Source organism: Paralichthys olivaceus, chromosome 14 (assembly GCF_024713975.1).
Source record: "Paralichthys olivaceus isolate ysfri-2021 chromosome 14, ASM2471397v2, whole genome shotgun sequence".
NCBI classification, from domain to species: Eukaryota; Metazoa; Chordata; class Actinopteri; order Pleuronectiformes; family Paralichthyidae; genus Paralichthys; species Paralichthys olivaceus.
The window spans coordinates 17,482,114-17,497,511 of NC_091106.1; the positions used below are offsets into that span (position 1 = coordinate 17,482,114).

The following is a 15,398-nucleotide window of genomic DNA, read 5'->3' on the forward strand; positions in this document are numbered from 1 at the left end:
TGCAACAGATGGTAGTATCTCTTCTATGTGTCTACAAAATACATTGCAAACACAGTCATCACAGTTCACAGTGTATTTTCTTTAATGTCAGACAAATGTGCATTGTTTTTTAAGGTATAATTATTTTTTCAGGAGTGTGATAGTTGGACTCAACCCTCCCTCAAACACACAACTCCCCTGTAGTCTCTGAGGAACAAGGACACAGTCCCTTTGTAGCTTCCTCTCTGTGAACACTGCCACTTGGTAAAACACAATATTACCCATGCAGGTTTCTGCGACTAGATTTTCCTCTGCACCAATTAGACTCACAAATTTGAATAAAATACATTGATTTCTACAATTTCCATTTCTCTCCTCTTACAGTTACACCACTGACTCTCAAATTACAGAGTGGATGTGCCCAGGTTTCACCCGCAGGGTAGTTTTTCTTTAAAAATGTTGCAAATGTGGTTTTTTCTGAGAGTTACTAAATATGACTCTCATGAAAGTTTTTGCATGAATATCTCACCGACATATTCTGTTAATAGCTACATGGTGCATACTCATACAGTTGTGTTGTTGGTGTCTTTTGTGGTGTTTGTGTATTGAGAGAGAAACACAAATGCAGCTAAGAAGCAAGTCTACTTCTCTTTTTATGTTAGTACTTAAATATAATACAGTACAAAGGTCAGTTGAACTTCACATTTAATATTTTTTTTTTTTTTTTTTTATTCTCAAATGTCACATAATGTCATCATCATTATATTGCCATTATTACAGTTTCTGTGACTATTTGTTTTTCCATTTTTCCAACTCAAAAGATTCTGCTACTGCTTTAACAACCTCTAAATGTTATAAGTACTTTTCATTCATTTCAGACTTTTATTCATGCTCCCTCTCTATTTTATTTTCAAGTATTCATTTGCAGTTGTATGTGCTGCCCTTTGATGCAGCAATTATCCAATATGTACCATCACTGGGATCATTAGGATTTATGTTTGTCGCTCTGTTTTTGTTATTGTTACATTATAAGACACAGACACAGACACGCACACACACACACACACACACACACACACACACACACACACACACACACACACACACACACACACACACGAACACACACCAATCTATGGTCATGATATTAATCAATTCTGAGAACCGCCTTGTTACAGGATTAATTTACACATCTCATTTAAGCTCTATTTTAGAAAGTGGGTCATCTTTGATAGTGTGAAAATGGGTTTGTATTAATTATGTTAACCCGTGGAAAATCTCATCTGTCTATGGGGGCAAAGGGAAGTGGGTACAGTGACAGAGCAATGGAGAGACAAACCACAAACGGACGGACAGTTCTCCTGATGGTCAGAGAGACAGGGACAGGCACCCTCATATCTCCATTGAACACCTTTTTTTCCCGGTCCGCTGTGGCTCTGTCTCCTCTACACACCTTCACCTGTCAGCCTGACAGACAGTAATAGTAACTTGGAAGATATATATTTAGCCAAAGTGCCAAAGTCTCATGTTGTGGCGGGGTGTGAAAATACCCGGGGGACAGAGGAAACTGTTTTTCTGAGATGTGAAAAATGATTAACTTGCATTCTCAGATGGAAAATAGGAAAAAGGTTATTTACTAGTCATGTCTAGACTTTTGCTTAAAATACTTTTTGATGACAACATTTCATTTTTAAACAACGATGCAGTGTCTTGTCTACATCGTTTACCTTTTGTTTGTGAGTGCTGGATATGTCCAACATGATGCACAGACTTGGCAACTGCAATGTCTGTGCTGGGACTGAATCATACACATTGTGTTGTTACCTTAAACTATGGACGCTTCATTATGTCTTCGCACCGCTCTGGTCATTTATATTAAATGGCTTAAGCCAAAGAGAGCGGGCTTGGAGAGGATGTCAGAAAATAATATTTGGTAATGGATGGCCCATTACCCACCCACTTGGTGCAAGGTGAGAGGAATTGGTATGCATTGTGATGATGACGGGTGGTGGGTAGAGTTAAGAGTGCCATTGTTTTCCCTTTCATTTGCATATATATGCAAAAAATGTTTCAGCCCACCGTGAATACATCAGCTGTTCGGTGATTCACATTTATGTTCTTTCTCTCGTTTCAGGTTCTGATATTGTTCAGTGGATGATCAAGAATCTGGACATCGAAGATCAAGGTAAAAGAGCTGATCGGTATTGATGTGTAGGACAGTTCATGGTTTGAAATTTGATTTGGCCTCTTCAACACTGGGATCAGGAACATTTACTTCATAGTCTCTACATTTGTTGATAAACTGTGCAAAGGATTTGCTGACAGTAAATTCTGCATAATTAAATCTAAATGTACAATATGTAACTTCAGGCGCTGTGGGTTTGTCAATCAAAACAATAACAAAAGACCTAGTTTGATGATGTCATGAAGCAGCGTGGGATCAAGGGAGTTGTTGTCTTCACCACCAGATCTTTTCCCTTTATCTTGGGTCGCTTGGGGACCCTGTGTGATTGCAGCTTTGGGGACAGAATGTGCAGAGAACAACAATGAATAATTATGATCCGACTGGATAGCAGCGTTTTTTCCTTTGTCATACCTCCAATCAAATTGGGGATTTCTCCAGGTTGATATATAACACAGGTCTACTTGTTTTAAGAACAGTCAGATGTTATATCTTAACATTTCCTGCTAGAAGAAAGACCGCCCCCTCCTCTGTGTCTCTGTGAAACCTGTGAAAGCTTCTATGTAAATGTCCACAGCTCTGCTTTTTCTTTGATCTGTCTTTTTGTGTCCTTGAGCTACATCAGACTGTGCAATTCTTGTTCTTATTTTTCCTCTTTTCTTTCCTCACTTTCTTTTTTCCATTACACTGCGATGAAGTAGAACCAGAGTGTCTTGAGGCGGCCGCCAGATCATTAGTTGAGCCTTTCACTGCACATAAAATAACTTAAAAGTGGGCAGGTTGAACCGTGATAAATGTGGAAAGTAAAATCTGTTTGCTTGCTCGCATTACAGACAGTGATGAAGAAGCACAGTTAACAATGTCAAAGGTTCTGTAGGTGTGTGTTTACTGCGTTATTTTGTGTTTACTGTGTTTATGTGTGTGTGTGTGTGTGTGTGTGTGTGTGTGTGCATTCATCCAGTGTTTGCCGGCTCTAGTGTGTGTTTGCCCCTCATTGTTGTACAATCAGTTTGGAAGTGGTGACATTATCTATTGTGCACTTAGCTGACTCAGTCTCCTTTGTGTGGTTCCATTTGTATGTAAGGATCTTCCTGTCTCGTTCTGTGAGTGTGAGTGTGCGTTCGTGCCTGACTGTGTGTTTGTGTGTGTGTGTCATTCCCTCAAGCAAATTTGCATTTATAGTGCTATTATTTGTGTCACCTGCAATTTCTAAATTACACTCAATTAAAATTGTCAAAATCTGCAGTTTTATATCAGTGAGGAGTCTGTTACCCAAGCAGATGTTCTCTGTCCTTCAAGAGTTTTTCTATTATCCGTGCAATTTTTTTTTGCAAACAAAACACGCTGTCAATTGCCCTGCGGTGGTGAACACAGCGTTGGGCAAAACTACGTGACTTCTTGCACAGAGCAGCTCCTGACAAAACAAGTGAAATGCAATTAATTTGGCTCACAGCACGGTAGCAGCATGTTTATTATATAAAGGCAGATGAGTTTATATCAAAGTTGACTGGGGATTAAGAGTGTTTTTGCCAAATGCATGCCATAGATAATATACCGCCGCACTACAGATGAACCCATCATCGTCCTATTTGGCATCTCTGCAGTGCTCCAATCCTATTTTCATTCAATGCTGCATTTGATTAGCCGAATGCAAATTTCTGCCTGTAAAGTTCTCAAAAGTTTATGACGTCTTAGGGGGATGTTTTAGAAAGAGGTTTTGCACTTGTTACGCTTAACCCTAATACTTTCATTACAATTCAGACCATTACAGATTATCATCAGTCATTGTTCTTCTAGAGACAATTGGTTTGGCAGGCAGATTTAATGAATTACTATGCTAATACAGCGCAACTCAGTCAAGACAGGGATTAGAAACAGTGAGAAGATCAACGTGAATGAGGAGCCACAGGATGACATGATCTACAACCTTCCCTTTATTATACATTATCAGAGAATATGATTTTAATGTTCAACATTATGCTGATGACACACAGTTATTTTGCTGGAGCCAAGCAAAAGTAATTCAATTAACTATTGTTAAATTGTTGTAACAGAGAAAATAAGAACTGCCAGCACTATTCACAGACACAGTTATATAAAGACACAGTTTAGAGAGCCTACTGTCGCTAAGAGATGAATAGTAGCGGTGCCTCAAGCATGTAAACGAGCAGAGTGGAAATGGAGCAAAAACAGCCCAAGGGTCAAAGAGGTTAATGGACTAAAGACTGATTCTGTCAGAGTAACTTACACTATGAATTAGCTTTGCTGTATTATGATTTTATTAGAGCAGCAGGGTTGTAAAAATCCAATAAGTTCCACCAGCTCTTTTGACCTTTCACCTGCATGAAAATAAATCCCAGCAGGGGTAGGGCTGGTCAATATGGCCTTTTATTGCTGTTATAAATTCTATGATGCTTCAAAGCTCTTACACATGCATCAGGTCTGTTTCTTTAATGTAAAGATCATAATATCATATCAATATAACAATAAACATGCTCAAATAATTCAATTTAAAAGCAAATCCTACACATAAAGTAGCATCACTGTGGTTTTGCTGCAAAATACTGATCCTATTCAGATCATTATTAGCCACATGTAATAGTAGGTTGTGACAACAGGGAGCTCGGAAACTGCGTACACATGAGTGAGCATCTGTGTTTGATGCTGACGTATCAGGTCGTCATAGTAACATCTAATAAGCATGCGGTTAAGGTTACGGAACCACCAGGGTCTACACTCCATCACTTGTACGTCACTTCGCTGTTCCCGTTGTATATTCTACAGCCGCATGAGGTCACTTAACAATAAAACATAAATATAGGAAAGGAGGACAGTCACGTGTGTGTGTGTGTGTGTGTGTGTGTGTGTGTGTGTGTGTGTTTGTGTTTACGTGAGAGAAAAATTCAATATATTGAGCTGAACCACACATAGGATAAGAACACAGCACTGGCCCTTTTTATGGAATCTGAAGCTCGGTCCTACAAATTTTACACCAAGTAAAATTTGTGAGGTTGATAAAATCTCTCTCCCTCAGGATGATGTTTCATTTGACCTTTCAACATGTTGATGGATAAAAGAGATGGAGTTATTGCCTTTATGTGTGTGTGTGTGTGTGTGTGAGAAAGAGAAGAGATAACAGATTAATGAAACGCTCACCATAATCACCATAGCTTACATGAAATAGTAGTAAAATAGTTGAAAAGAATATATTACTGTTTTGATTTTGTAAATGTTATGTTAAATAGTTTTTTGTGATTCAAATTCATAAGGGGGATTTAACACCAGCTGTTTAAATAAGCACAAAATATAAAAGTCAATTTCCCCCCACAACAACAGCACATCAACAAAAATCTGCATCCATCAACCTGTCGGTGAAGAGCACTCCAGAGTTTTATCAAGGGTTTGAACGGCACTTGGAAGAGCACCTATGATCTGCTCTGTGGAGCATCAGGGATCAGTGGCACGATCTCAGACAGAGGACATATGGCTCGTCAGAACAGCAGGGAGAGGGTGCACATTGTTCCGCATAATGGTCCTGGTGTCCTCCTGCAGCCCCATCTAAGCCTCCTGATCCTCATGAGTCACTGCTGCAGTGGAGCACTTCACATGGTCTTTTTCAGCCTCCTGAGATCACTGCACCGCTGGCATGAAGTTGGTAACTCGCTTCAAAGGAACAGCACGGATATATGAAGTCGTGTCAGTCGTCTTTTATCAGTCCTCTAACAGTTCAGATTCACATTTCATATGTACGATGCTACTGTCTTCTCTTCAGCCACAAGGGGGCGAGGCTGCAGTATAGAGGCTTTGGCTTCACTTTTTGGGAGCTGTCATATCGTCCATCTTTATATCCGGTCTTTAGATTCACAAGATTAAGAGGTTGTGAGATAACAATAATAATGATATAATATTGATAATAATATAATAATAATAGTAATAATGGCATAAAATGGAAATGCTCAAAGCACACATAAAGCATGCATACCTCAAATCTGCACTTACACTTGAGTCAATGTTTTTAATTACTTCTCATCTGTAATTAAAACAAAGACTCGTCACCGCCTCAACAGTGCAAACATAAATCATCAAACTATTACATCTCCTCCACGTCTTTAGAAAAGCTCGACCGGCTCCCACACTCCACTTGGCAGGCCTCCAGGCTGTTGGGTTTCTGGCACCGAGCTGCTAATATGATGAAATCAAAGGGTGTTTTCCCCCCGGACCCTGAGGCTGGCCCTTCTCCACAACTTGACTAATTCCAGTCCAAGGTTTAGTCAGCTGTACTGCTTATAGAAAAGCCTACGATATGTTAAAGCCTGAAACTCCCACTCCACCACTTGATCCTTAGAAACTCCTATACCAGAAATACAACGACACAATCTTGGATTATTATTCTTTCTTTAGAAATCTCTCCATCACATCAACCTGTATGCATTTGAATACTCACTGAAATTACATCTGTGGTATGAATACCTGTCTTGTAATATGTGTTGGCTCATTTGCTAAAGTGCAAATAAGAAAAATTAAATTTGGGCGTTAACATTCAACATCCATCCTTAAAAAACCATCAGAAACATGTAAAATCTTCTCTGTCATAAAGCAGAGAGACAGGACGAAGTACAGGTGACAGCGACGCTCAAACACAACATCAGAGCACATCAGCCCCGTGGTTGAAGAACAGGAGACAGCGATCTCTGTCAGATGTCAGTTTTCATACTCTGCTGACTTTACTTTCATCTGGAATCCTTCCTGTCAGAGATAACAATCCAGAAAATGTAATATTTGAATGGATTATAAATAAAAAGGGCCACGGATGAACATTTTTTAAATGTCTGTCTTCTTGAATTTCCTTCTTGAGTTTTTCATGGACAGAAGCTTCATCCCTTTGGCTTTCTGACGTAAATGTAACATACATTAATGCGCATAAATATAATATATGTATTAATATTAATAAACATAAAACACTGTCCCACATAGATAAGGATGTTGCTGTAAGAAATAGTACAGTAGGTGGAGGAGGGGATGTGTTTATAAACAGGCTTGAATAAGTTATGACTCATAATTTATTAATAAATGGACCCCAGCCATACATATGCACACACAAGCACCCTGGCCTCACAAAGATGTGACAGTAGTGAAGGAAAAGCCAATCTATATTTATTATCACATGCACACACATACACACACATTCTCACCACTCTCTCTCTCACACACACACACACACACACACACACACAGTTTGTGTATGTGTGCGAGAGAGAGTGAGAGAGCAGATGTTGCATATTTTATGGATGCATAGTTATAGCATTTACAACGCTGCCTATTTTGAGCATGTCAAGCATTTGAACTGAGCTTATTAGTGTGAGCCTATTAGTGTGTTAGGCCAGTTTACTCCCAGTCTCTCCTGGGCTTTCCACAAACCATCCAATAAATAATCAAATACATGGCAGGAATAGAGGAGGACATGGAACAGCATGTAAACAAACGCTCCTGTATTCTTCATTTTAACAAAAGTTAATAAAGCATTGTGAGGACGTCATAAACATGAATTACAGACATCTACAGGTCGAGAGCAGCAGGGACTAATTGCTAGCAGACAAGACACGCAGCTGATTACTTGTTTTCATTATCTGATGGTTTTAAATCAGGGACAGTCATGTACCGCGGAGCGCCCGAGGGAAGCAGGTTTTTCATTCCGACCGGGCACTACAGCGAGTGATTTGACTGATGAGTTCCTGCCGAAGGCGGGATAATCAGCAAGACCCCCCGCTGTCCTGTTCGGTTCAGGAGCTGTGACCTGCCCATCGTTCTGTCAAAGCTGTGTCTGTTAAAACACGGCTCAGTCCGGCCATTTGTCGAGGATGAATTTATACTTGGGGGTGAAAAGGTGAAAAAATGTTAATTAGTGGCTGGGAGCAAAAAGACTGCATGCTGGTCCACGATCTGAGATGAGAAAGTATTGATTGTCATATAATCAAAAATGGTAAATAGCATTCACTCAGCACCTTAGGTGTCCTGTTTTACAGGATTTTATTTGTCGGACTGTTTCTTGGCTCCAAGCGATTGGCAGTTTTTTTTATTAGAAATATGCAAAACAGTACACGTCCTTTAAAGGCCTGAGAAACGACTTTCTGTTCACCTGTTTGTTTTCTGTATGAGGATTAATGACAACATGAAGTCAGCTTAAACCTCTTTTCATTTTTCTTGTCAACATGGGTGCGTTCACATGTACTGTGTCTATACATCTGAGTTTAATCTTGTTTTTCTTACATGTGTTGTATTGGAAGGTGTTTTTAAATGTTCATGACAGTGATGTTGAATTAAAGCTCTGAAAGACGAGGTAACTTTCATCTTCCTGAATCTCAGTGGCCACACTCTAAAGACATCATGATTTGTGTGTGAATCTTTTAAATGCATGAAAGGAAAGTTGCTGGTGAATAATATCACTGTAAACACTGAGAGAAAGAGCAGGAGGCTGTAAATCTCTGTGTTCTGTGTTTTCTCGCAGTGGAGGCTCTTCACTTAGGAACTCTGATGGCTGCACATGGTTACTTCTTCCCCATCTCAGACCACGTCCTCACTCTCAAAGACGATGGCACTTTCTATAGGTTTCAGGTAAGAGTAATGCCATTATTTTTGTTTGTGTTGAAGGATCCCGTTATATCTCAATCAGCCCTGAGTTGTACAGGGTGGTGATATTTTAAAAAAGACCTCTAGAGGAGAAAACTATTAGAAGATCTTAATTGGAAATGATGGGGTCAATAATTCAAATAAATCAAAACACACATGTATGTTGAGGTTTTAACAAAATGTTTTATTTCTAATAAAGTTGTTACCAACTGAATAAGACTTAAATTATGGGATTTTGCCATAATGTCTTAGTATACCTAGTTTAGCGTCATGTAATTGTTAAAGATTGTTTTATTGGATTTTTCTTCATAGGCATGTATCTGTGCATGTGAATATATGTTTATTTATATGTATGTATATATGTATGAGTGTGGGTGCCTGTGTGTGTATATGTGTATGTACTTACGGATTGTTTGTATATATAACTTTTTATTTATTTTATAAAATCATCATGCTATCTTATGTTTGACATGCAGTGTATATCCATATACATTTGTAAATATGCTGCACCATATGTCATGTCTTTGACCCATGGAAGGAATTCTTACATATAAAAATCTTGAAGCTCTAGAGTCATGTGAAAAGCTGACAGGGTTGCAGGAGACAAACAAATACATTTAGTAAGTTTGAAATATACCGTGTTGTGATTTCTATAGAAAACATATCCTGGAGCCATGACGTCTTTGAATCTATAATTGGAGCAGCAGGCAGGAGGAAAAAATAAAGATCTTTTAAAATGTCCCTGTGTGATTTCCTGGAGTTATAACACTAATTAGAAGCTGTTGTACTCCATAATATTTACAGGTTCGTGAAAGAAGAGAAAACACATTGCTCTGCCTGTCAATAGGGTGACTGACAGTTTTAGTGATTTTACACCCAGTGAGCTCCCTGAAGTGAGCTGCACAGGACTGAGCAAAGTAAATCAATGTCTGAGGCTGTGAATGTCGCAGGCTTCATTTTGCTCCTTACACGAAATCAGCTGTCATCTCAAACCAGTGAGTACAATGGTGAAAGAGGAGGGTCAAGATTCCTGCTGCTGTCTGCTCTCTCTGCTCGCCCAAAGGAGCTTATGTGCTTTAAACATTATGCCGACCCCATTATACAACAAAATCTTTTATTGTGACAGATGCGGCACAGTGCCTGCATGCCCACCTCGCATGACAGTGCATGCTTTGATTCAATACAACATGTGGTTAGCTGCACGCTGTCAAAAGCGAGGTTTCTCCTTTACTCTTTAGTTTCTTAATGACCTGTTCTTTTTTCCTCTCAGACTCCATACTTTTGGCCGTCAAACTGCTGGGAACCAGAAAACACAGACTATGGTGAGAGAGCGGCTCCGTTTGCAGTCTGGTTTCCACTGCGTGCTGTAGATGTATTATCAGAGCTGACGTTAATAAATGTTCAAACGATGAAGCGCATGTGATGCAACTGCAGAGCGTGGATGGTTGAGAGAAACATAAAATCACATTTAGTTCTACTCAAATCCTTCAGTTACAGCAGAATCAATTAAAGAGCAGCAGGCATGCAATTGCTCTGTGTGCTTTCTGCTTTATTTATATTTCACTATTTTTATTTATTGATCCTCGTGTATTAGATCCTCAGTCCGACTCTGTCTGATGTGTTTGCATGGTGATAAAGAAAGACAAGCTCCTCATTGTTTACAGTGCAACACAGTGAGAGATATTGGCAATTCATATTTCATTGTGCAGAAAATGGTGCAGGCTGAATAGCCGCCGCTCCGAAGATCTTTCATTTGTATAGTTGGAATTGTGGGAGAGAATAAAGGGTCTGATGCTCATTGTGGGACTCATCTTGTGGGTGTTCTGGGAAGTTAGATCGTCTCGCATGTGGTGTGTGATTCATGAGAATGATGCACCTTAATGAAAACAGTCTAATGGCATAATGAAAGCCTGCACATAATGGTCAGTTAACAAAGGGATGGAGGGATGATGATCGTGCAGGAAGACATCAAAAGTCACACACACACACAAACACACACACACACACACACACGCTGTAACAGATGCTCAGACACAATCCACAGAGAATGACCTTTGTGATTTGCAGGCCAGTGTAAATGTGCAGTTGAGAGGATTAAATGAGTAAACGCAGGGGCCACTTAAGGCTGTTATAACAGAGCTGAGATCCCGCTCTGCCTCTATTACCAATCTCCCTGACCCTCTCTCTCCCCTCCCCTCCCCTCTCTTTCTCTCTCTCAGCTGTTTACCTCTGCAAAAGAACAATGCAAAATAAAGCACGTCTGGAGCTTGCAGACTATGAAGCGGTAAGTGAAAGAGGTCATTTGGTGTCAGCCCTCCCCTCCTCACATGTCTCTTCTGCTGTTGTCACCTCTCTCAAGATTTATCGCCATCTCTTGCCTTCTCGTGCCTCCACAGACACGAGAACATTTGTTTTTCCCTGCGTGTCACTGCACCATTTGTGACTTTCCTTTAACCGATGTCATCAAACGGATCAGTTACACTCAGGGTTTTTTTCTCTTTTGTATGCGAGCAGGGATCATTAAAGATGGAATCCAGCTGTGCCCTGCTCGCAGCATGTGCAGTGAATGTAATCATCAGATCAGATCCCTCAAAAAGACAAAAAACTTTCTTCTCCTGTTTTGTTCTGTGCTTTACTTGCAGGAGAGCTTAGCAAGGCTACAGAGAGCTTTCGCCAGGAAATGGGAGTTCATTTTTATGCAAGCAGAAGCACAAGCAAAGTAAGACTCAAACACACTTTGAGCATTACGAGAATCATTATGTCATGATTAACCTTAGATGACTCGACTTTCCTGTAATTTCCTGCACACACTTTCACATACTTCTCATGCAGTGGAATCTACACACCGTTAAAGCTAGAATAAGTTAAATAACGTGTTAAAGCAGTTCTGAACTCCTGGTTCTTTTTTTCAGAGTGGACAAGAAAAGAGACAAAATTGAGAGGAAAATCCTCGACAGTCAGGAAAGAGCATTCTGGGATGTGCACAGACCAGTGGTGAGTGAAATTACTGATGTTGCTGTGGCGATCACCTTTGGCACTGCTGTTATCATTGCTGACATTGTGAGCATTGTGTTGATTTATTTCTCAGCAAAGTAAAAAATATTAAAAAATAATAATTTCCCAATGCTACACAGGGAATCATCTACGCCCTGCAGCAGAGATTCGTCAAGAGATGATGTTTTGAAAAGCGCTTCATAGATTATTAAATTTATTTATGATTTCTCATTGACTTCTAATGACGTGAAGAGACGAACTCACTGTCAATCCTCAGCTGTGTGCTTCTCTGCCATTCACACGCAACGTCACATCAGTAACTGTCACGACACATCAGCTGTAACGCTGCTCTTTACCTTGTTCACACACACTTTCAGAGCATTAGCATTTTTAGCCCCCCCCCCCCCGAGGTCTCAGGGTCTCCTCTGCTGCTCTGAAAACCACTGCTCCATGCTTAATTGGAAAATAACATGTTCAATTTATGCGTCCTTGGAGCAACACAATCAATATTAATTCAAATTTCACAGTGATGCTGTCAAGCTACTTAGCTCTGTTCTTGTGGAAGAGACCTAGATTAGACCACTTGTTCAATCAGCCAGAATTTGCACACTAAGACTCTGATTTCCCTCTGGTTTACTTGTTTTGCTAGATTTGGCACATTCCATGTTTAATTAACCGGCATCTGACACATTGTTTTGCATTGACTCCTCGGCATCACTTCACGCCCCAGCTATAAGCACGCTGGATTTAATTTAACAAAACTCATCTAATGGCAACAAAACGCACCTTTCCACGTCTGACTGAGGCGCCATCCTAGAGGGAAAAAGCATAAATGGCTTGAGTCGTAAAAGAGAAAAAAAAAACGATTTAGGCAGAATTAAATTGAAGCTGATTTTCCTCTCTCACAGCCTGGATGTGTGAACACAACAGAAGTCGACATAAAGAAGTCCTCCAGAATGAAAAATCCCCACAAAACCAGAAAGGTACAGCACTTGTTCTCACATCCCACCTCTCTGTTGAAGTCCGAGTCGATAACACTGAAACTCTCACTTGAACTGACGGGCTTATTGTTTCATGCTGTGCTCGTCCACAGCTGTAAGTCTGCTGTTGGTCTTTTCTTTTCATGGTTTTTCTTGTTGTCTCAGTCTGTGTATGGGCTGCAGAACGACATCCGCACCCACAGCCCGACCCACACCCCCGCTCCAGAGGCCAAGCAGCCCACAGAAGAGGAACTGCAGGAACAGGTTAGACCAGCAGGGGGTGCTTCACTATTACAGACAGGGTCTTTAACAGTTTAAAGTCAGAACACCCAAACCTTAGTTTTTTATTTCTCACCCGTTAACAATTGTATTGTATTTACCTCCACCAATGTTTTCACACCTGTCACTTTGTTTATTACTGAACAAATGTCCATGACGTCTGGTGGAAAGATGCATTGTGGGTCAGGACGTGGATCCAGGAATTGTTTTTCACTTTCATTCTCACAATTTTCCCAGAGAATATTTCTTGGATCTTAATGGAAAAACAAAAGTCAGGCATCTTCACAGAACTGATAACTTTGAGTTTGTGCAATTTAGTGCAGCTTCATTGGATTTAAGGGATCTGTTGGGCCTCGGCAGTTTTATCTCACTACTTTTATTCAATTCTGATCTTTACACAACTGAGCAGATGTAGAACAGAATGTAGTCGAGTTCAATAACGGAAATATCTTGAAGATGTTTTTTAAATATTTACTATAACCAAAATGTCTTGTGTAGTCATGGAGACGGATGTTTGCTAATTGCTCCCTGCTTTGGTTGCAGATCACCTTTTGGCAATTGCAATTAGACCGGCATCGACTGAAAATGTCCAAAGTGGCGGAGAGGTGAGTGATGTTCTTTGTGTCTTTATTCAGTTTGGCCATCGATCTGTTTATCGAGCTGTTAAACTGCCCCACATGGCGTGGAATTAAGAGCCCTGGTGACCTTGAGGAGCGATTGGACTCCTGTCGATGCCTTCTGTGGGAGTTAATAGTGCAGACAATGCAAGACGCTGCATGGACAGCATGCAGAAATGTGTCATTTCCTTTACTGATAGAAAGGTGCTTTCAGCAGTGAGCTCTCTGTCCTGGTGCCCGAAGGTCATCAACTTTTTATTCCAGTTTTGTTCTCAAATGGATTTCATTTTTTTAGTTTTGCTGTTCAACGCTCATAAATAATTAAATCACTCACAGAGAGGTATGGAGCTTTAATTTCACCAGCTGTGATGACATATGTCTGACAGAGGTACAGAGTGATGTCATTAATATGCTCTCTGTTTCCTCACAGTTTACTGGGCTACACAGAGCAGTACGTCGAATACGACCCTTTCCTCACGCCTCCAGATCCGTCCAACCCCTGGATCTCAGATGACGCCACGCTCTGGGAGCTCGAAGCCAGGTGGGTGCACTAAACGTCTGTAAATGCATTTGGACAGACACAGAGGTCAGTTGATATGTATTTTACAGTTTCTGTGTTTCTCCAGTAAGGAGCCAGGCCAGCAGAGGGTAAAGAGGTGGGCCTTTGGCATCAACGAGGTCCTCAAAGATCCTGTGGGGAGGGAGCAGTTCCTCAAGTTCCTGGAGTCTGAATTCAGCTCAGAGAATCTGAGGTGCGAGCACACAAACACACAGAGAGAGAGAGAGAGAGAGAGAGAGAGAGAGAGAGAGAGAGAGAGAGAGAGAGAGAAGTTATTTTATTTTCTATATAAAGAAGTATATAAAGGATTACACACACACACACATATATATATACACACACACCATATGAGACGTTGCAGGTCTCCCTCTGTACTCGCCCACATGGTTCAAGTGGAATAAATAAACATGAGCTGCTTCTCTGATAATGAGAGACACGACCACTATCTCCCCTGAATGGGTTTTTACTGCTCTCATAATTACGGCTACGTTCTCATTCCAACTGCAGAGTGGAGGCTGACAACTATCACTGTTATGTTGTGTTGTATGTTACCGGGGTCGTTGCATCTTGTCATGTATAATGAAGAAACCTACGTAACTCTATGTAATAGAGTTTAATCGAAGCAGGGAGAGTGTGTTTGTGTTCAGGTTGGCAGGAATATTATGTTATTCATGGTGTAGCAGGAACACTGCAGTGAATTAAAGGTGCAGAGAAACCACCGGTGTGAAGGTTGGCTCCTCTGCTCCCTCCGATGGCACGTGCCTGCATTGTTTCTGCTCAATGTGGTGTGGTTAATCAAACTATAATTTAATATCTCAGTTAAGCTTTGATTAACTCTATCTTAATGTGTGTAACTCCGACATAGCATGGTGCTATTCATGGACACATGAACCCTATTAACCATAATATATATATATTGGTATATTTTAATTAAATTTGTATCTGTGTACAATTTAAAAAATGCCCCGAAGTCAAACATTGATCATTGTTCTTGGTGCAGTTACTGTTACAAATTATATATTTTTATCCTATGTGAAGTTTTTTTAAATGTATTATGTGTAAAATGCAAGGCAGTGCTCTTAATATATCATCAGGTGACAACATTCTGAAATAGTACCACTGTGGATCTCGTCTTAGCCGTGAAGACTTCCCTTGACCAGAGCTGCTGTATTAAGATTCAA

At 40.3% G+C, this 15,398-nt stretch overlaps 1 protein-coding gene across 4 annotated transcripts in view; it reads left to right on the plus strand.

The window, feature by feature from the left end:
- rgs7a (regulator of G protein signaling 7a) overlaps positions 1-15,398 on the plus strand; it is a 44,383-nt gene that overhangs the window by 26,979 nt on the left and 2,006 nt on the right. For all 4 annotated transcript variants that reach the window (XM_020096030.2, XM_020096024.2, XM_020096006.2 and 1 more), the window contains exons 4-14: positions 2,114-2,164; positions 8,667-8,773; positions 10,059-10,110; positions 11,008-11,072; positions 11,431-11,507; positions 11,701-11,782; positions 12,691-12,765; positions 12,928-13,026; positions 13,585-13,646; positions 14,089-14,199; positions 14,285-14,410. In XM_020096030.2, the coding sequence (XP_019951589.1) occupies positions 2,114-2,164; positions 8,667-8,773; positions 10,059-10,110; positions 11,008-11,072; positions 11,431-11,507; positions 11,701-11,782; positions 12,691-12,765; positions 12,928-13,026; positions 13,585-13,646; positions 14,089-14,199; positions 14,285-14,410 (907 nt within the window). The remainder of the gene's footprint in view (positions 1-2,113; positions 2,165-8,666; positions 8,774-10,058; positions 10,111-11,007; positions 11,073-11,430; positions 11,508-11,700; positions 11,783-12,690; positions 12,766-12,927; positions 13,027-13,584; positions 13,647-14,088; positions 14,200-14,284; positions 14,411-15,398) is intronic.